At 44.4% G+C, this 22,326-nt stretch overlaps 1 protein-coding gene across 1 annotated transcript in view; it reads right to left on the bottom strand.

The window, feature by feature from the left end:
* Positions 1-16,544: 16,544 nt before the first annotated feature.
* The window catches only part of LOC112071175 (high affinity choline transporter 1), a 15,300-nt gene continuing 9,518 nt past the window's right edge, over positions 16,545-22,326 (bottom strand). The window contains exons 5-7 of the mRNA XM_070439288.1: positions 21,950-22,103; positions 21,130-21,359; positions 16,545-17,959 (exon numbers count right to left, since the gene is read on the bottom strand). Coding sequence (XP_070295389.1) covers positions 17,438-17,959; positions 21,130-21,359; positions 21,950-22,103 — 906 coding nt within the window. The 3' untranslated portion in view covers positions 16,545-17,437. The remainder of the gene's footprint in view (positions 17,960-21,129; positions 21,360-21,949; positions 22,104-22,326) is intronic.

The following is a 22,326-nucleotide window of genomic DNA, read 5'->3' as shown; positions in this document are numbered from 1 at the left end:
GCCACTTGAACAGAGTAGCACATGTCCAGTGTCTGGCCCTACAGGGTACCACACCAGTCAAATGAGGTCAGTGTTGTTTTTCCTGTTTCCATGGCGCCATCTTCTGGTTAGGACTGGTAGTGAACACATGGAAGATCTCAACTGCATACTTCTCGCGTCCCCTCTCCTCGTCTTCTCAAAACCCATTGGATGAGAAAGCCAGAGGTCCCTCCCCTCTGACCTTCTCCGATGGGTTTTAAGAAGGAGATGAGGAGAGGGGACGTGAGAAGTATGCAATTGACTTCTTCCCACTGTGTAGGTAGGCAGACGGACATTGTTTGGCCGACCAGACATCAACCAGGAAACCAGTTGGTCCATGGTGGTGTATAGCTGGTATTGCAGTGGGAGTAATGCAGATCGTTTAGAGATGCCTTATCATTTCAACAGTTGTCCGATGTGGGAACCCAAAGATCAGGCACTGCATCATTCACATCTATGTTAGGTTCTAATTTTCAGAGTACAAACTAGACGGACACTATGAAAGCTTTAAACCAAGTTTATTCTTCCCAGAGGGTTAATACAGCTCCATTAGACAAAGGCATGGTTTCACCCGTGGTAGTATACATACCACGCTTTGGGTGGAGTCTCCTCCTTATCACTAATCATTGCATCGTTATTGCTAGGCAGGGATCTGAGTGATCTTGGCCTTAAACGGTTCCTCCCCTTATCAGTACTGCTACATGGGATCGTTTTCCCTGCACTCAGCCCCTCCCAAGCTTCACCCCTCATGTCTCTATTATACCTAATGATGATAATACATAAAGCTCAGAAACCAAAACTATCAAATACGTGGACACCTCTTCAAATGAGTGGATTCCGCTATTTCAGCCTTACCCGTTGCCGACGGGTGTATAAAAATCAAGCACACCGCCATGCAATCTCCATAGACAAACATTGGCAGTAGAATGGCCTTTCAATGTGGCACAGCCATAGGATGCCCTGCTAGAGCTGCCCCGGTCAACTGTAAGTGCTGTTATTGTGAAGTGGAAGCTTCTATGAGCAACAACGGCTCAGCCATGAAGGGAGAGGCCACACAAGCTTACAGAACGGGACCGCTGAGTGCTGAAACGCCCTCCATTTAGCAAATCTGACCATAATTATATCCTTAAAGCAGGAAGCACCAGTGACTCGGTCAATAAAAAAGTTATCTGATGAAGCAGATGCTAAACTACAGGACTGTTTTGCTATCACAGACTGGAATGTGTTCCGGGATTCTTCCGATGGCATTGAGTACACCACATCAGTCACTGGCTTCATCAATAAGTGCATCGATGACGTCATCCCCACAGTGACTGTACGTACATACTCCAACCAGAAGCCATGGATTGCAGGCAACATCCGCACTGAGCTAAAGGGTAGAGCTGCCACTTTCAAGGAGCGGGACTGTAACCGGGAAACTTATAAGAAATCCCGCTATGCCTTCTGACGAACTATCAAACAGGCTAAGTGTCAATACAGGACTAAGATTGAATCGTACTACACCGGCTCTGACGCTCCTCGGATGTGGCAGGGCTTGCAAACTATTACAGACTACAAGGGGAAGCACAGCCGAGCGCTGCCCAGTGACACGAGCCTACCAGACGAGCTAAATAACTTATATACTTGCTTCCAGGTAACACTGAAACATGCATGAGAGGATCAGCTGTTCCGGACGACTGTGTGATCACGCTCTTCGCAGCCGATGTAAGACCTTTAAACAGGCCGCAGGGCCAGACGGATTACCAGGCACTGTACTCTGAACATGCGCTGACCAACTGGCAAGTGTCTTCACTGAAATTATCAACCTCTCCCTGTCTGAGTCTGTAATACCAACATGTTTCAAGCAGACCACCATAGTCCCTGTGCCCAAGAACACTAAGGTAACCTTCCTAAATGATTCCGAACGTATGACTCACGTCTGTAGCCATGACACAGATTTGGTCATGGCTCGACAATCACACATTGCCAGAAAGCCGAGACTCCAATTTGCATACTGCCCAACAGATCACAGATGATGAATCTCTATTGCACTCCACACTGCCCTTTCCGCCTGGAACAAAGGAACCTATGTGAAAATGAACGCTGAGCTGTAGTCAACACATAGTGCCGTCAAAGCTCATCACTAAGCTAACCCTGGACTAAGCACCCTTCTGCAACTGTATCTGGGCTTCTGACGGGCGCCCCAGGTGGTTAGGAGGTAACAAACATCTGCCACGCTGATCTCAACACTGGGATATCAGGGGTGTTCTTAGTCCTCCTGTACTCCTGTTCACCCATGACTGCGTGCATGGCAAGCACGACTCCAAACCATCGTTAAGTTTCCTGACGACACAACAGTGGTAGGCTGCACTGACAACGATGAGACACTATAAGGGAGGAGGTCAGAGACCTGGGGCCTGTTGCAACAAAGTAGAATTAGACATCGGGATAAATGATCAGCTGAGTCAATGAAGCCAAAACATGTGCGTCAGGCTTAATTGGGTTGCACAAAGACAAGCAGGATGAGCAGACACGGATTCATTAAGCAGGTGAAACAATCCTGGATAGGTGCGCGCTCACGCGCTCACTCAAATAGACCGCCACAGATCACAGATTAACTGATTTACCATGGCAACTAGAGCCGCGTACTTTTCCCCGTCGGAAGCACAAATCCTCATGGAGGCATACGAGGAGGTAAAAGATATAATTAAGAAGAAAGGCAAACCGCCACAGTGATAGCAAAGAGAAAAAGCGTGGCAAAGTATTGCAGACCGCTGAATGCGTAAGTAGTGACAATTACACACTCACGCTCCGCTGAAACATCACAATTACATTCAAATATTTAATTCACATCTCAAAAATGCAGTTGTCTGTAATTATGAAACGGTTAAATTTTTAATTGAAATGCACTGCAGATATGAGTGAAATTGTGTAAAGTAACTCATCAACTGTATAAAGCTATGATAAATTTTTTGATATTTTTACTGAAAACAAGACAAAATACAGTAATTTTTTGCAGTGTGATCCATTAAATGTGTGTGTGTGTGTGTGTGTGTGTGTTGTGTGTGTGTGTAGATTAAACATGAACGGGCCAAAACGGACATGGCAGCGGTCAAATATCAAATACAAGAAATTCTGCAGAATGGTATGGTCCTGACTAATATTTACAAGCACAAGCATATATTGTACCCAGAGGTGCTGTCACACATTGTCTGTACTGTTTTAGCAGTGAAAAAGAATACCCACGACAAGGCACGGGTGGTGGGTCACCAAAGGCTGACCTTACCCAGCAGAGGACATGGCCTTGGAGCTAAATAAAGCAGGCCGTCTTAGAGGGGATCCTGGGGGAGAAGAGACGAGCATAGGTTCCCAAGATGCACCCCGCTTCATTCAGGTATGTCCTTCCATCTCTACATGGGATACAACCACATTCATATTGAATCAATTTGGACTGTCTGACTTTGGTTTACCTATTGCCTTGCAGTGTCTGGCAGCATGTGTTCCTGTTAGAGCCACCAGCACAAGCACCAGACGATGCTGATCCAGTGAGTATCCATCAAAGGCATACTGTAGGCCTGGCATGTCTTGTCTACTAGCTTCAATATGAATCCGATTAAATGTGATAGGGTGAAGGCCCAGTGCAGCAGCAACAGCACATGATGGAGACGATGATGAGGAGGAGACCATCTCTCTGGATTCCAGAAGGCATGAGGTATCATGTTAAGACTGTGAAAGTAATTTACTCTACAATGGTGAGGAGTCCTCATCAAAATCAAAAATCTAATTTCTTACTAGGACCAGATGCTATACAGTGGGAAAACCAGCCTGGCAACATAGTGCGTATTAATAAAAGGACACACATCCTGCCAAATTCAGCTGCGCTAATTGTATGTGTTCACAGAGCTCACAAGCTATCAGAAAGTTGTATGGCAACACCTCCGGCGCCAAATAGAACTGGCAGACATAGACATTCAGTACAAGAAGAAAAGATGGAAATCTTGCACTGGAGTCCGAAATAAAAAGAGGACAATTAGGAAACTGGACCTTGAAATAAAAAAACTTGAGAGGGAGGTGAGATATGCCTTCAATGTACACTGTATGCTAACTGTAACACAAATGTATTAATCATTATTTTTCTTTCCTCCCCAGCTCCAAGAAGATGACACAGCTCAAAATAAAAATTAGGTATATTCTCGTAAAGTCAAGTGAGCCATGACATATGAGCTCTTATTGTGAGCACACAGGACGGTGGCATCTTTCTAAGGTTTTTTTTATTTTCCAGCAATCAGTACAACCAAGTCATCGTTATAAGGCATCGCCTCTTTTGCCCCCCCCCAGCACCAGGTGTGGCATTAGCCTATATGAAGGCAAAAATTGTGTGTTCCTTTCTGCTCTGACAATGGCATGCCCATTCGTGCGAGATGTGGTGGATGAAGAAGCACTTGTGCTGAGGAGAGCTTCAGGGAGAAAGGGTCTTCAGGGACCGGTTGGACCCACTGGCCTTCCCTGATGACCATCTATATGAAAGATACAGGTTTTCTGCAGATGGCATCAGGTATCTATGCAGACTACTGGGTCCCAGGATTAAGCACCGCACTGCACGGAGCCATGCACTGAGTGTGGAGCAAATGGTTTGTGTGGCCTTGCGCTTTTTTGCTAGTGGAGCCTTCCTGTACTCAGTGGGGGATGCAGAACAGCTGAACAAGGCACAATTTGCGCACAATAAGGAGTGTGTGTCTGGCTATCAAAGCATTAGCAGATGTCTTCATCTCCTTCCCTGGCACAGAAGACTCTGTGACATCAAAGAGGAGTTCTATAGGATTGCAGGTAAGAGGATCTACAAATTACAGGACAACTGTTAACACATAGTAGGATACTCATTACTTTGTGTGACAGGTTTCCCCAATGTCATTGGTGCAGTGGACTGCACACATAAGGATAAAAGCCCCTCAGGTGCCCATGAGGCCGATTTTGTGAATAGGAAATCCTTTCACAGCATTAATGTTCAGGTGAACATAACTTTTTGATATTGTCCATTGACGAACACTCTGCATTGCCAGTGATGTGCATTGATTGGTGTAATATTCCTCATCTTATGATTTCAGATGGTCTGCAATGCTGACTGTGTGATAAGCAATGTTGTGGCAAAATGGCTGGCTCAGTCCATGACTCCAGAATCTTTCGGGCCTCTGAAATCTATCAGTGCCTATCACAAGGTAAGCCACACAACCCCTATTTTAACCATAATGGCTGTGTCAAGAATATCACTGTGTTTATGAGGTAGTAATGATGAGATTTTGTGTTGAAAGGTGAATTCTCGTGGTGTGTTGCTGGGAGACAGGGGGTATGGCTGCCAGCCTTTCTCCTGACACCTTTCACAGACCCCCAGGAAGCACAGCAGGCCTACAACCATGCCATGCCAGGACCAGGGCCAGAGTTGAAATGACCTTTGGCCTCCTGAAGGCACGCTTTCACTGCCTTCACAAATTAAGGGTCAGCCTCTGTTAGGGCATGTGATATTACTGTGGCTTGTGCTGTCCTCCACAATGTGGCCTGCCTGAGGAAGGAGAGGGCCCCAGAGTGCCACCAGCCATGGACTGGGACAATCGGCAATCTTCCCTGATGACGACAGTGGTCGGCTGCTGAGGGACCAATATGTGTTGAATTATTTTAGTTAGTATGTGTGCTTTCAATTTTGGTTAAATATGTCCTGCGGTGGCAGAGGAATTTGGGGTTTTTTGGGTTCGTTTTTGACGAATTTGGCCTCTTATGATGTTTGTGCGGTATACTGTGTGTAATACAAGGCTGCAGGGAGGCTACTGCATCCATTCATTTGTCTGTTAGTTGATGTGTATGGATTTGTCCTGCATTTATTTTAGTGTGCAGACATGCAGGGTGTGTTATATACAGACCTTTGAATGTGTATGTATCATTTGTATAATATGCTTGGATTCTGTGCTTTCATCTTGTAGAGTCACTGTGACTTCAGTTTCGAAGAGAGCTGATGGTTTACCTGCTTTGTTTTGTCCTTATTCAATAAAGGAAATAATGTTACACATTGTGTTTTTATATTCATATGGAATGTGTATTTGTTTATATGACAGAGTACTAGGCCACACTGAAGAAAAAGGATAAAGTCATAAATTTATGAGGCTGGTTCTTTCTGCAGAAAAGCTACATATTGTTTTTACAGTTTTGTACTTATGACAATGTGATACTTAATATTCTGGCACATCAGCATGTCTTTGTTTATGAAACCATACTGAAGTACAATTTCACGAAATGCCCCACATCTGTCATTTTAACAACTGTCCTTCCTTTAAAACAACTGGTTACAATATTATGACTTGTGTTTTTTTCCCTCTGTGGCCCTAATATTCTATCATTTTATATATAGCCTTATAGTCTATGGGAAACTGTAAATTATCTAATGATAGCAACATCATCTAAAAATCATTTTTTATCCAAATTCATTGAAATTAATGATCACAAACGTTTAAATAATAACAGTGGGTCTAGTTATATGTGATAACAATGTATAGTGAGCAGTGAAATAACTATTGGTTTCCATTTGTGGTGACTGCTGACTGACATTAGGGATGAGATTAAATAGATCCTGGAATTTAGCCTGGTCTGGAGCAGGCTAGCTCCACAGAATAAATCTCCATGGTAATTTATACCATAACATATCCTCCTGCCCCCTATCCATCTTTAGTGCAACCGGATTACGGATCAATTGAGCCAGGATCACCAAGATATCCTGGCTTAATCCCTTATCCTAGTTTTGTGCAACAGGCCCCTGGCAGTGTGGTGCCAGGATAACAACCTCTCCCTCAATGTGATCAAGACAAAGGAGCTGATCGTGGACTATAGGAAAAGGAGGGCCGAACAGGCCCCCATTAACATCGATGGGGCTGAAGTGTATCTTGTCGAGAGTTTTCAAGTTCTTTGGTGTCCACATCACCAACGAATTGGGATGCACGATATATCGGCAAGCATACCGTAATCGGCCGATATTAGCTAAAAATGCCAACATCGGCCGGATGTCTAGTTTAAAGCCGATGTGCAAAAATACAGCGCTACACGTGCAACACACCATTCCTAACCTGGCCCACAATGTCTGCTGTGTGGATCTATTTTGGTGTCTCAAAGGAAGATAACAAAAAGGCCATATGCAACGTTTGTGCTGCTATTATTTCCAGAGGAGGGGAGAAAGTGACATCTTTCAATACCACAAACCTAATGACTCATTTGAAAGTGCATCACCCCCAGACGTTCTGCGACTACTTTCTGCGTTCTGCGAACAAAAGCAGAAGAAAACTACATGCACACTTCCAACAACTAAACAAGTTCAAGTCCAGCAGTCATTTGAAAGAGTAAGAACATTTCAGTGAGACAACTCAAAGGAGAAATCCATTAACACCAAGATAATGGAATTCATTGCCCTTGACAATCAACTGTTCTCTGTCGTGGGTGATGTTGGCTTTCGCCGACTGGTCGAGCACCTCGAGCCCCGGTACACACTACCAAGTAGGTGCTATTTTTCAGATGTTGCCCTAACGGAGTTACACAGTATTGTTGAAACGCACATCCATGAGCTACTTGCTATGGGCGTCACTGCTATTAACTTCACGACTGATATTTGCACCAGCGATGTCAGCCCCATGAGCATGCTGAGTCTGACAGCACAGTGGGTCGACAAGGATTTCGTCATGAGCAAAGTCGTATTGCATGCTCAAGAATATGCTGGTTCCCATACAGCTGCTGCTATTTCAATGGCATTTGCGAACCCTATTTTGAGATGTGAGGTATCACGATCTCTTTCAATAATGGCAGGAACGGAGGAGGTCTTTATTCCAGTGATATTGCTAAGACGAACACCACCATGTTTAGTTTTGCCCAACCTAGATCGAGGCACAGACACGGTCTCAATGGTGATAGCTGAGCTGACTACACTGACTGTGCTAGTGGCAGACCACTAAGCTGGCAGGCTGGCCAATAGCCTGCTGCCCGGCCTGCACCCTATTTCATTGTGGAGCTAGAGGAGTTAGAGCCCTGTCTATGTTCGTAGATAAGATGAGAGCACCCCTCCAGCTAGGATGGAGTCCGTCACTCCTCAACAGGCCAGGCGTGGTCCTGTTTGTGGGTGAGTCCCAGAAAGAGGGCCAATTATCTACAGATTATATATTTTGGGAGGGGCAGAAAACAGTTTTCAACCAGCGATTGAGTTGTGAGACTCTGCTGTAGAGCTCATCACTCCCCCTAACTGGGAGGGGGCCAGAGACAATTACTCGATGCCGACACATCTTTCTAGCTGATTTACACGCTGAAGCTATGTTGCACTTGGTGACCTCTGACTGTTTCATCCTAACATCGTTGGTGCCGACGTGGATAACAATATCTCTATACTCTCTACACTCGCCAGTTTTAGCTTTAGCCAGCACCATCTTCAGATTAGCCTTAACGTCGATAGCCCTGCCCCCTGGCAGTGTATGATCGCTGGATGATTCGTTTTAAGTCTAATGCTGCGGGTAATGGAGTCGCCAATGACTAGGGTTTTCAATTTGTCAGAGCTAATGGTGGGAGCCTTTGGCGTCTCAGACCCACGTAACGGAAGGAGTAGAGACCATTGAAGGCTCGGCCTCTGACTCCGACTCGCTGCTTAATAGGGAGAACCGGTTGAAAGTTTCTGTCGGCTGAATGAGCGACACCGGTTGAGCATTCCAACAGCATTTCCCTCCAGAAGCCATGAGAAAGTTGTCCGGCTGCGGGGACCGTGCGAGGGGATTTATACTACTGTCTGTACTTACTGGTGGCACAGACGCTGTTTCATCCTTTCCTACACTGAAATTACCCTTGGCTAATGATTGCGTCTGAAGCTGGGCTTGCATCCTCGCCGTAAGGCAATCGTTCTCCTGTATATTATGAGTACAGCGACTGCAATTAGAAGGCATCATGTTAATGTTACTACATTAACATTAATGTTAATGTTAATTAATGTTGGAAGTCCTGACGAACCATGTCCAGATAAAGCGTCCGGAATGAAAAAGTTGAATGAAAAAAAGTTGAGTGAGGGAAAAACTAAAAATATAAACGGTAATTAAAAAGAAAAAAACGTAAAGTTGTCAGGTAGCAAAGTAAGGTTGGCAACAAAACGCACAGCAGCACGTAAACAACTCTGCAAGTTGTGACCGGAAATGACACAGCCCAGCTTCCTGACATCTAGGACCTATATACTAGGCGGTGTCAGAGGAAGGCCCAAAAAATTGTCAAAGGCTCCAGTCACCCTCTCTGCTACCACACGGCAAACAGTACCGGAGCGCCAGAACTAGGACCAAAAGGCTCCTTAACAGCTTCTATCCCCAAGCCATAAGACTGCTAAACAATTAAATTAAATGGCCACCCGGACTATTACATTGACCCCAGTTGCCCCCCCCCCCCCCCCCCTTTGTTTTCACACTGCTGCTACTCGCTGTTTATTATTTATGCATAGTCATTTTACAAATTACCTTGACTAACCTGTACCCATGCACAATTACTCATTACCGGTACCCCCTGTATATAGCCTCGTTATTGTATATTGTATGTGTATAGTGTAATTGATGTGTATATTGATATGTACAGTGTAATTGTTGTTCATGCAGGGCTCATCTGCCAAAGAGACTGTGGTCTCAGCAAGACTTTCTGCTTAAGGAGGAAGAAGTAATTGCTTGGAGGGGCTAATAAGTACTGAATAACTGCTCTGTTATTGTGACTGTCTAAGCGATCATTGAGTATTTGGTATAGGGTCAAAGTTAGCTTTAATCTCTGGAAAGGTTTTCAGTTGTATGTTTTCCTGCATCTTCATTGTCTAATCTCTCTCTGCCATGTATGCATAGGCTAGTTTGTCTTGCTTCAGAGTAGCCTATAGCCAGAACCCCACCATAGAAACGTGGAGGCAATTATTTTTTATAAAGACTTCCTCATTATGCTTTCTCCTGTACTATTGGTTTTCTTTCAACTTCATTGTCTAGCAGCCAAAGGCATKATCATATTATCACCCCGTGATAGTGTAKTTGTTGCGTCTTTAAATCCCCTCTCCTTTTACATTTCTAACGGATATTWCCATCTCTGTCCATGTMACCGCTCACATGTGCAGTGGGCATTTTAGAATGATGTTTTGCCGCAAATTGCATTTCAGAACATTTACAAGTAGGCCTAGCGCGTGCGTACATTGCCGCGCCTAAAATTTGAGGAAATAATAGTTTACCATCATTTTAAGCTAWACATTCCTATCTGTTCTAACAGCCTTATTAGTTGATACAGTGTATACCTCCACTACACTACTTTGATATGTATCAGTGGGGATTAAGAAGTGAGTATACACAATGCCCACTGAAACATAAGTGGGTATTTGGCGTATACCTGCGTATACCCTCCACTACACCACTGATTGAAAGTAATAGGTAGTGTGACTTTAATCACCATGAACAGCGATCAGCGTTTACCTACCAATGTTTATTACCACTACATCTCCGGTTAACACCAGATCATCAGGGTAGGGGAAAGGCCCAGTTAACACCAGATCAGTAGGGTAGGGGAAAGGCCCAGTTAACACCAGATCAACGGGGTCAGGGTAGGGACGAGGCCCAGATAACACCAGATCAATGGGGTCAGGGTAGGGGATAGGTCCAGATAACACCAGATCAGTAGGGTAGGGGGTAGGTCCAGATAACGCCAGATCATCAGGGTAGGGGGGAGGTCAAGTTATCACCGGATCATCAGGATAGGGGGTACTGATCTGGTGTTATCTGGACCTAGGCYCTACCCTGATGATCTGGTGTTATCTGGACCTAGCCCCTACCCTGATGATCTAGTGTTATCTGGGCCTCCCCCTACCCTGACCCTGATGATCTGGTGTTATCTGGACCTATCCCCTACCCTGACCCTGTTGATCTGGTGATAATTGGACCCCTCCCCTACCCTGACAATCTGGTGTTAACTGGACCTACCTCCATACCCTGATGATCTGGTGTTAACTGGGCCTAGCCCCTACCCAACTGATCTGGTGTTATCTGGACCTAGCCCCTACCCTGATGATCTAGTGTTATCTGGGCCTCCCCCCTACCCTGACCCTGATGATCTGGTGTTATCTGGACCTACCCCCTACCCTGATGATCTGGTGTTATCAGGACCTAACCCCTACCCTGATGATCTAGTGTTATCTGGGCCTCCCCCCTACCCTGACCCTGATGATCTGGTGTTATCTGGACCTATTCCCTACCCAGACCCCGTTGATCTTGTGTTAACTGGACCTACCCCCTACCCTACTGATCTGGTGTTATCTGGGCCTAGCCCCTACCCTGATGATCTGGTGTTAACTGGACCTACTCCCTACCCTGATTATCTGGTGTTATCTGGTCTTAACCCCTACCCCGTTGATCTGGTGTTAACTGGGCGTGGCCCTACCCTGATGATCTGGTGATAACTGGGCCTTCGCCCTACCCTGATGAGCTGGTGTTATCTGGACCCAGCCCCTACCCTGATGAGCTGGTGTTAACACCAGCTCATCGGGGTAGGGGCTAGGCCCAGTTATCACCAGATCATCAGGGTAGGGCCACGCCCAGTTAACACCAGATCAACGGGGTAGGGGATAAGACCAGATAACACCAGATAATCAGGGTAGGGAGTAGGTCCAGTTAACACCAGATCATCAGGGTAGGGGCCTATCCCCTACCCTACTTATCTGGTGTTAACTGGTCCTAGCCCCTACCCTACTGATCTGGTGTTAACCAGAGATGTAGTGGTAAAAAACATTGGTAGGTAAACGCTGATCGCTGTTCATGGTGAGTAAAGTCACACTACTGTCATGACGTTGCCCTCTTTGGGTACAGCGAGCACCATCCTCTTTGCTCCTTCAGGCTGCTGTGGTCAGTGAGGTCGTAAATTCATAGGGAAGACCCTGCCTTATGGCCACACAGTATAGAGATAGAGTGAAGTTTCATAGAGAACAAAGGAATTTCTTCCACCTCACAGAACTTGAGGTCCAAACAACGTTTACGTTCCGGAGAAGATCGGTGAAGAATCCAGCTACGAACTGGTCCGATTGTTACAACTTGGGGAAGCTCAAGGGAGACGGTGTGGCCACATTACCATAACGCTGTTTATATAATAGCCTCAGATATGAGGTTTACATCTAATTGTTGTATAAGATGAATGAGTGAGTATGATACTGTTTGTAAAATTGTGTCATGTGATTTTGGACTGTTTAATGAAGGAAACTCCAATTCCCTTTTGAGTTGAACTAAATCAGAGGACCGCCCATGAGCCCAGTTAGGGTCAGACATCCTGGGACAGCCCCTTTTTCGGCCCTTCCGAATAAAACTCCCACTCGGGTTTTCTTTTTTTTTCAATTTAAAGTTTTATTAAGTTTTCAAACAACCAACCAAACACATTCCACATTCACAGATGTGACAGACTTAAAAATAATAATAATAATAATAATAATAAAAAAAATGTTATATATATATATATACATATATACATACCTACATATACATACATACACACATACACACAAATAATAATTATAACAAAATTTAAAATGTAGAACTTGCAGCAGCACTATCAAGGTTCTKATTTGCTATTTCCAGCCTTAGCTGAGATGACGAGCCAATGATTAGTTTTTAGATTTTACAGCACCTTACACAACACGCATCTGCTCACCTCCCCGATCCCCCCATTCACTCTGTCCAATTTGAGATATAGTGGAGTAGTGGAGACCAGAGTCTATCAAACTTGGGCTGTCTCTTGCGGAGGTCATAAGTGAGCTTTTCAAGAGGGAGAAAGTCAACAATCTGGTCAATCCACATTTTAAATGTAGGAGAGGTACTAGAGGCCCACAATAGAAGGATACATTTCTTAGCAAAGTATGTAATGGTCATGAGCAAATTTTCTCTGTCAGGATCAAGAACAAAGTCCTGCTGGGCATTAAGAAGATAGAGACACGGGGTCATATCAAACTGTACATCTAGTATTTTCTGTGCAGCAGTATGTATAGATTGCCAAAATCTGGCAATCTCTCTACAGCTCCAAAATACATGCATATAGGTTCCACTTTCAGAGGTACATCTTTTACAGTTAGGGGAAATGTCTGTTTTCATTTTATGGAGTCTCAAGGGAGTGTAATAAAATTTGTACAAAAATTTGTAATTCGATTCTTTCATTTTTACATTAGTAGAGGAGCAGTATACCCTGTCGCAAACCTCCGCCCATAACTCATCACTGATAGTCAGACCAAGGTCCTTTTCCCAGATTATTTTCAAAGGAGTAAAGGAGGAGCCTCCTTTCTCAGAAAGGAGTCTATAGATATAGGATATTTTGCCTTTAATGGATTGTGCTGTGACAAGAAGGGTTTCAACTTCGTTCAACTGAGTTCTAAACCTCCTCTTGGCAGTTAAATGAGGAGATGGGACATGTCTAATTTGAAGATATTTCAAAAAAAATGGGATCTTTGGCACATTGAATTCCACTGCAGAGCTCTGAAAGATTTCCAAGTGTAGGGTCTTTCTGATGAACATTTATAGATTTAATTTTATTAATATGATATGTTTTTTTCTATGTTGGATATTGCTATAGGTCTGAAAGGTCTGATTCCTAGGTAGCCAAAGATTAAAGTTGGAATCCCTCAGGCTTTTTGGCAAGTCTGGGTTGCCTACTATAGGCGGTGAGAGCATATTTGGGAGGAGATGCCCAGGTATTTCTACAGTCCTCCACGCTAGTAGGGTGCTGTAAATCAACAAATGTTTTGGCTATGTTGCCACTTCACTAAGTTATATGAATATAGTTGAGCTTAGTGGCAATGAACCACAGGATTGGGCTTCTATCTGGATCAATGTTTGACTCTTGCTCTGTTGTGATCCATGTTAGTATTTGCGGATTGGGCAGACAGTAGTACAATTGAGGGAGGGAAGCGGCAGACCGCCCTTAGATTCAGGTTTTCGATAGAGTGGGAGCTTGTCCTAGGTTTTTTATTGCCCCATATAAATTTGGTGATGCTTGGTTAATTGTTTTGAAAAAGGAAGCTGGTGGAATGCATTGGGAGGCATCTGAAATAAATAGTTAGTCTAGGGAGGATGTTATACGGATTACATTAATTCTTCCTACTAACGCCTAATTGGGAGGGGAATCCAGGTTTGGAGTGTTGTTTTTGTGTTCGATCCCAGGAAGTGGAAGATAATTCTCCTTGAAAAAGCTATTCAGATCTTGGTGTTATGATATCCCAAGGTATGACACCTTGTGTCTTTCCATTGGAAATGGGCAATAGTGTCTTCATAGAACTGGGTGAGTGTAATATTGAGAGGGCAGACAGTGGAATTTGTTAAAATTAATCTTTAACCTGAAAACGTGCCATACTGCAGCCAATTGTGTCTAAAATGGGAGAAGGGATTTTCTCAGGGTTGGGATATGTAGAGCAAGACATCATCCGCGTAAAAGCGAAATCTTGTGCTGCAGGGCCGCCTGCAGGAACACCTGTAATACTTGGATTGCTCTTATCAACTCTGCCAGAGGCTCCGCCCAACAAGTAGAGCAGGGGGATAGCGAGCACCCTTGTCTTGTGCCCGTCCCAAAGGGAATCTGTCAGAGTTCAGTCCGTTAGTAGTCACCATGGATTTGGATGAGATATAGGATTTGATCCTTAATAAAGTTTGGGCCCATATTGAACTTTCTAAGACTGAGACAAAAAGCTCCACTCCATCCTGTCGAACGCCTTCTCAGCATCCAGTGAAGCCAGCAGGACAGGGTCTTCTGTGCGTTTACTTGATCAATAATTCAAAAAGAGGCGAAATGTTTATCAGAAGAGTATCTGTCTCTAATAAATCCAGTTTGGTCCGCTTTTATTATTTTGGGAAGAAGAGTGTTTAGTCTTTTGGCCAGCAATTTGGTAATTATTTTGTAGTCGAAATCCAACAAGCTTATGGGCCGGAAGGAGGAGCAGGATAGGGGGTCCTTGTCTTTTTTGAGCAACACTGTAATGCGAGCTGTGCGCATTGAGTCTGGGAGAACTCCGTTTTTACAAAAATCCTCCAGCATTGGCATGAAAATAGGGCTAAGCTGGGGCCAAAAAGCTTTGTAGAACTCTCTGGGGAATCCATCTGGGCCTGGGGACTTGTTACCACTCGGGTTTTCTATCACCAGACCATGTTTCTCTCAATCACGGGAGGACAAAGGTTGCAGATCATTGCTGAATCTTTTAACCATACCACGTGGTTAAACTCTTAGACTATTGATACCGACAGAATAAGAACAAGTCTTTGATATTAATTACTAGTCTGCAGCTAGGAATTCTGCAGCTAGGAATTCGGTATCATTGAACGCGAAGAACGACAACCGCCGAAACATCTATTCTACAATAACATGAATGAATGTCACTCTGAACTATCCACTATAACCACGACAGAGAGAGAGAGACGGACAATTCTACAAAAGAGACAAACTTTTCAACAGCGATCAAGACGACACACTGAGCGTAAATATATATATTGATTGGAATTGTTCCCGAATGAGTGAGCGTTCATGTGYAAAGGATTAGCATTTCAATTGTTATAATTATTAACTCTGTAGTGACTTCTCAGTCGACCCCCACTTCCCTTTGGTCTAACAAGCCGCCATGCCGGTTTAGCCCACTAGGGCACATTCTCCTATCATTTCTTGTAACCATATTTACTTTTTTTGTTTTGTTTATGCATTTTGTGAATTACTTAGTTAGTAATAAATAAATGATTTAAGACAATTGATGTATGGATGACTCATAGTGAAGACTGGGTTCGTGCAGATAACCAACAATTTACGATGTTTGGAATGAGACTRACGTGAGGTAAAGTAAATAATTAATTAATCWGAAGACTATKGATCAGATATGAAAATATCTGAAAGGTTATATTAGGAAATTCTAACTTTGTAATCTGAATATTTTCCTTGGTGCCCCGACTTCCTAGTTAATTACAGTTACATGATTAATCAGTTTAATCGCGTAATACTAATTACAGAGAATCTTTGATAAAAACGAAGTCTTCATTTAATGATAGTAAAGACACGACATTACCTTCAATCAGTGGTGTAGTGGAGGGTATACGCAGGTATACGCCAAATACCCACTTATATTTCAGTGGGCATTGTGTATACTCACTTCTTAATCCCCACTGATACATATCAAAGTAGTGTAGTGGAGGTATACACTGTATCAACTAATAAGGCTGTTAGAACAGATAGGAATGTWTAGCTTAAAATGATGGTAAACTATTATTTCCTCAAATTTTAGGCGCGGCAATGTACGCACGCGCTAGGCCTACTTGTAAATGTTCTGAAATGCAATTTGCGGCAAAACATCATTCTAAAATGCCCACTGCACATGTGAGCGGTKACATGGACAGAGATGGWAATATCCGTTAGAAATGTAAAAGGAGAGGGGATTTAAAGACGCAACAAMTACACTATCACGGGGTGATAATATGATMATGCCTTTGGCTGCTAGACAATGAAGTTGAAAGAAAACCAATAGTACAGGAGAAAGCATAATGAGGAAGTCTTTATAAAAAATAATTGCCTCCACGTTTCTATGGTGTGATTCTGGCTATAGGCTACTCTGAAGCAAGACAAAGTAGCCTATACATACATGGCAGAGAGAGATTACACAATGAAGATGCAGGAAAACATACAACTGAAAACCTTTCCAGAGATTAAAGCTAACTTTGACCCTTGACCCTATACCAAATACTCAATGATCGCTTAGACAGTCACAATAACAGAGCAGTTATTCAGTACTCGTTAGCCCCTCCAAGCAATTACTTCTCCCTCCTTAAGCAGTGTTATTGAAGAGTTTAATTCCAAAATGCTATATCCACCAATTTTTCACGTGTGCTTTTTCATGAGAAAAGATTGCTCATCATGGGTAACTTCAAGTGTGTAAAATATTTGAATTCTCAGACACACTATATAACCATTGTTTAGCTGGAATGGAATGTTCGTATCCTGTATATTTGACAGTGATATGTGGTTGTCTCGCCTAGCTAGCTTAAGATGAATGCACTAACTGTAAGTCGCTCTGCATAAGAGCATCTGTTAATAAACAAAAATGTCAAAAAGTAAATGTTTTACAGACAGATCTCATATTACTGTATTTAATAACTTTAAAAATGTAATATTGATGTAACAATTGTATAATTTATACAGTTCTTTATAATTGTTTTTATTATTTATTACTTTCACTGTGTAAAACCTAGCAGTACTACTTCTTTCTCTGAGAGTGAGGAGGATATATAGCATTTTTTAGATACATGTCTGTCACTAAACAACCCCATGCCATGATTAGACAGTGAAAAAACACACAAACACCCCTGCCTATCCTTAGGGGGGAGAAGGTGCTGCTTGACCCCCACCGTACCCCTCCCTCCCTCTGTTCCTAGCACCTGGTGCTGGAGATGGCCAGGAGCTTTTCGGTGACAGCAGGTTTCCCATCGTCACCCTCCTTTACCCTCTCCTCCTCCCCCAGTGCGGCCAGCAGGTCCCAGGAGCGGGGCAGCAGGCGGTGGCTGAAGGCCAGGGTGGCCAGGCTGGAGGCTAGGGGGATACACACCAGAGACACCAACATCACCAGAGTCCTGAAGGGGAAGTACTGGCGGATGACTCCTCCCTCCTCCCTCCAACCAGGGAACAGGAGGGCCGTTGGAAGCCGGAGAAGAGGCTCTCCACTCAGCAGCCTCAGAGTGACTGCCACAAGGTAACCAGCGGTAGCACCGTAGCCATTAGCACAGCGGCAGTGAAGAACACAGATCAGCTGGGGGAAGACCACGCAGTAGATGAGGTCTCCACTCATCAGCCAGAAGGCAAACACACTGTCCTCAGCAAACGCCAGACCTGTACCAGCCAGACCCACCAGCAACACACTGACACGGATCACCCACACACACTCCCTGTCCGACGCCTGAGAGAAGAGAAGAGAGAAGAGAGAGAGAGATGAGGAGAGAGAGAAGAGAGAGGAGAGAGAGAGAGAGAGAGAGAGAGAGAGAGATGGTGGGGGGGTCACCATGCCAAAAAATCCCTTATTTACATACATTTTCAGACCCTTTGCTATGAGACTCAAAATTGAACTCAGGTGCATCCTGTTTCCATTGATCATCCTTGAGATGTTCTACAACTTGATTGGAGTCCACTTCTGGTAAATTAATTTGATTGGATTTGATTTGGAAGGGCACACACCTGTCTATATAAGGTCCCACAGTTGACAGTGCATGTTAGAGCAAAAACCAAGTCATGAGGTTGAAGGAAATTGTCCTTAGAGCTCAGAGACAGGATTGTGTCAAAGGCACAGATCTGGGGAAGGGTACCAAAACATTTTTGCAACATTGAAGCAGCCCAAGAACACAGTGGCCTCATAATTCTTAAACGGAAGACATTTGGAACTAGCTTGGAACTATCAAGACTCTTCCTGTGGAGATGGGATAACCTTCCAGAAGGACAACCATCTCTGCAGCACTCCACCAATCAGGCCTTTATGGTAGAGTGACCAGACGGAAGCCAATCCTCAGTAAAAAGCACATGACAGCCCACTTGGAGTTTGCCAAAAGGCACCTAAAGGGCTCTCAGACCATACGAAGCAAGATTATCTGCTCTGATGAAACCAAGATTGAACTCTTTGGCCTGAATGCCAAGCGTCATGTCTGGAGAAAACCTGGCACCATCCCTACGGTGAAGCATGGTGGTGGCAGCATTGTGCTGTGGGTATGTTTTTCAGCGGCAAAAACCGGGAAACTAGTCAGGATTGAGGGAAAGATGAACGGAGCAAAGTACAGAGAGATCCTTAATGAAAACCTGCTCCAGAGCACTCAGGACATCCGACTGGGGCAAAAGTTCACCTTCCAACAGGATAACGACCCTAAGCACACAGCCAAGACAATGCAGGAGTGGCTTCGGGACAAGTCTCTGAATGTGCTTGAATGGCCCAGCCAGAACCCGGACTTGAAACCGATCAAACATCTGGAGAGACCTGAAAATACAGTGGGGAGAACAAGTATTTGATACACTGCCGATTTTGCAGGTTTTCCTACTTACAAAGCATGTAGAGGTCTGTAATTTTTATCAATGGTTAAGAGAAAACTTCAACTGTGAGAGACGGAATCTAAAACAAAAATCCAGAAAATCACATTGTATGATTTTAAGTAATTCATTTGCATTTTATTGCATGACATAAGTATTTGATCACTACCAACCGTAAGAATTCCAGCTCTCTACAGACCTGTTAGTTTTTTCTTTAAGAGCCTCCTGTTTTCACTCATTACCTGTATTCAACTGACTGTTTGAACTCGTTACCTGTAGATAAAAGACACCTGTTCCAACACTCAATCAACAGACTCACCTCTCCACAATGCCAGACCAGAGAGCTGTGTAAGGACATCAGGGATAAAATTGTAGACCTGCACAAGTGGGATGGGCCTACAGGGACATATAGGCAAGCGCTTGGTGAGAAGGCAACAACTGTTGGCGCAATTTATTAGATAAAAAGAAGAAAATAGAAGAAGTTCAAGATGATGGTCAATCACCCTCGGTCTGGGGCTCCATGCAAGATCTCACCTCGTGGGGCATCAATGATCATGAGGAAGGTGAGGATCAGCCAGAACTACACGGCAGGACCTGGTCAATGACCTGAAGAGAGCTGGAGACACAGTCTCAAAGAAACATTAGTAACAACACTAGCGTCATGGGATAAAATCCTGCAGCGCACAAAGTCCTGCTCAAGCAGGCGCATGTCCAGGCCGCTCGTGAAGTTTGCCAATGACCATCTGGATGATCCAGAGGAGGAATGGGAGAGAGGTCATGTGTCTGATGATTCAAATAGAGCTTTTGGTCTAAACTCCACTCGCCGTGTTTGGAGAAGAAGAAGGATGAGTACAACCCCAACCGTGAAGCATGGAGGTGAAACATCATTCTTTGGGGGATGCTTTTCTGCAAAGGGCAGGAGACTGCACCGTATTGAGGGGAGGATGGATGGGGCATGTATTGCGAGATCTTGCCACACTCCTTCCCTCGTAAGAGCATTGATGATGGGTCGTGCTGGGTCTTCCAGCATGACAACGACCGAAACACACAGCCAGGGCAAACTAAGGAGTGGTTCCGTAAGAATATCTAGGTCCTGGAGTGGCCTAGCAGTCTCCAGACGCTGAACCAATGAAAATCTTTGGAGGGAGCTGAAAGTCCGTATTGCCAGCGACAGCCCGAAACCTGAAGGATCTGGAGAAGGTCTGTATGGAGGGGAGTGGGGCGAAAAACCTGCTGCAGGTTGCAAACCTGGTCAAGAACACGGGAAACGTTGATCTGTTTATTTGCAAACAAAGGATCTTTCTGTACCAAATTATTAGTTCTGCCTTTCTAATGTATCAAATAATTTATGTTCCATGCAAAAATGCTAAAATCAAAACATCAATTGTGATTTCGGGATTTTGTTTTAGATTCGTCTCTCAGTTGAAGTGTACCTTATGATAAAAATTACAGACCTCTACATGCTTTTAAGTAGGAAATCTGCAAAATCGGCAGTGTATAAATACTTGTTCTCCCACTGTATGTGTGCAGTAACGCTCCACTCCCAAAGCTGATTCAGAACTTGAGGTGATCTTGCAGAGGAGAATGGAAAAAACTCCCAAATACAGGTGTTGTGGGTCCCCAAATACAACTTGTTAGGTCATACCAAGAAGATTCAAAGGCTGTAATCGCTGCCAAGTTCTCAACATAAGTTACTGGGAAAAGGGTCTGATTACTTTTAAAGTGATATTTTCTGTATTGTTTTATCATAGATCATATCATTGTATCGTGATTGATGAAGGGAAAAAACGATTATCTAATTTTAGAAATAAGGCTTTACGTAACAAAATGTGAAAAAAGTCAAAGGGGTCGAATACTTTCTGAATCCGAACGTGTATACTTTTTCTTTGAACTGACAAACAGCATTTTCAGAAGTAAATTATTCATACTTTCTAGTTAATAGAAAACTGTTGTAACACAACACACAACACACACAACACCCACACACACAACCAACACACACACACACAACACCACAACACACACACCACACACACACACACACACACACACACACACCCACATCCCACGCTGTGCCTTGAGAGTGCCCTTGTAGATGTTGTGAGTGAACATGGATGCAGAGGAGAGGAGGACAGAGTCCATGGAGGACATGACAGCTGCAGCCACGGCCCCGATGCCCACCACAGACACCCAGGGAGGGGTGAGGTAGTGCAGGGCCAGAGGCAGCACCTTGCCTGCCTCCCCACGGGCAAACGGAGAGGGTAGGCCGTACGCCGTCTGGTTCCAGTCTGTAGGGGTAGAGAAGGGAGAGAGAGGAAGGGGTAAAGAGAGGTTCCAGTCTGTAGGGGAAGAGAAGGGAGAGAGAGGAAGGGGTAAAGAGAGGGTTCCAGTCTGTAGGGGAAGAGAAGGGAGAGAGAGGAAGGGGTAAAGAGAGCTTCCAGTCTGTAGGGGAAGAGAAGGGAGAGAGAGGAAGGGGTAAAGAGAGGGTTCCAGTCTGAAAATGGGATGGCAGGGAGGACTGACTGACTGGTTGGATAGCTGACTGGGTAACTGACAGACTGACTGACTGAAGGACTGACATATTGACTGATTGACTGACGAACTGACTGGTTGACTGACTGAAGGACTGACATATTGACTGATTGACTGACGAACTGACTGGTTGACTAGCTGGCTGACCGACTGACCAACCGACCGACTGACCGACTGACTGACTGACTGACCGACTTGCTGGTTGACTGAATGACGGACTGACTGGTTGACTGGCTGGTTGACTGACTTGCTGATTGATCAACTGACCGACTGCCTGGTTGACTGCCTAGTTGACTGACAGACCGACTGGCTGGTTGACTGGCTGACTGACTGTCTGTCTGGGCACCTGTGGAGGCTGCCACTGCTCCTATGATGACCGAGGGTACTCCCATGATGACGACTATTCCGGCTGCAGCGAAGCAGGTGACCTGAGCCTGAGTGGACGATGCTGCAGAGAGGATACGCTGATACAGAGCCTGGTAGGACAGGCCTCCCAATGCCTGCAACACACAGAGACGCACACACAACACACACACACACATCCACATACATACACACTCCACAAATAGAGGCCGTTAGTCTTAAAGCAGCCATGTGATGCATCGTACTGTAGAAATATATGATGTACTGTAGAGATATGATGCACTGCAGAAATACGATGTACTGTAGAAATATGATGTAGTGTAGAGATGTAGTGTAGATATATGGTGTAGTGTAGAGATA

This window comes from Salvelinus sp. IW2-2015, unplaced genomic scaffold (genome assembly GCF_002910315.2).
Source record: "Salvelinus sp. IW2-2015 unplaced genomic scaffold, ASM291031v2 Un_scaffold1539, whole genome shotgun sequence".
NCBI lineage: Eukaryota > Metazoa > Chordata > Actinopteri > Salmoniformes > Salmonidae > Salvelinus > Salvelinus sp. IW2-2015.
Note: the sequence above shows the minus strand (reverse complement) of the source record. Positions and strands in the feature narration are given on the sequence as shown.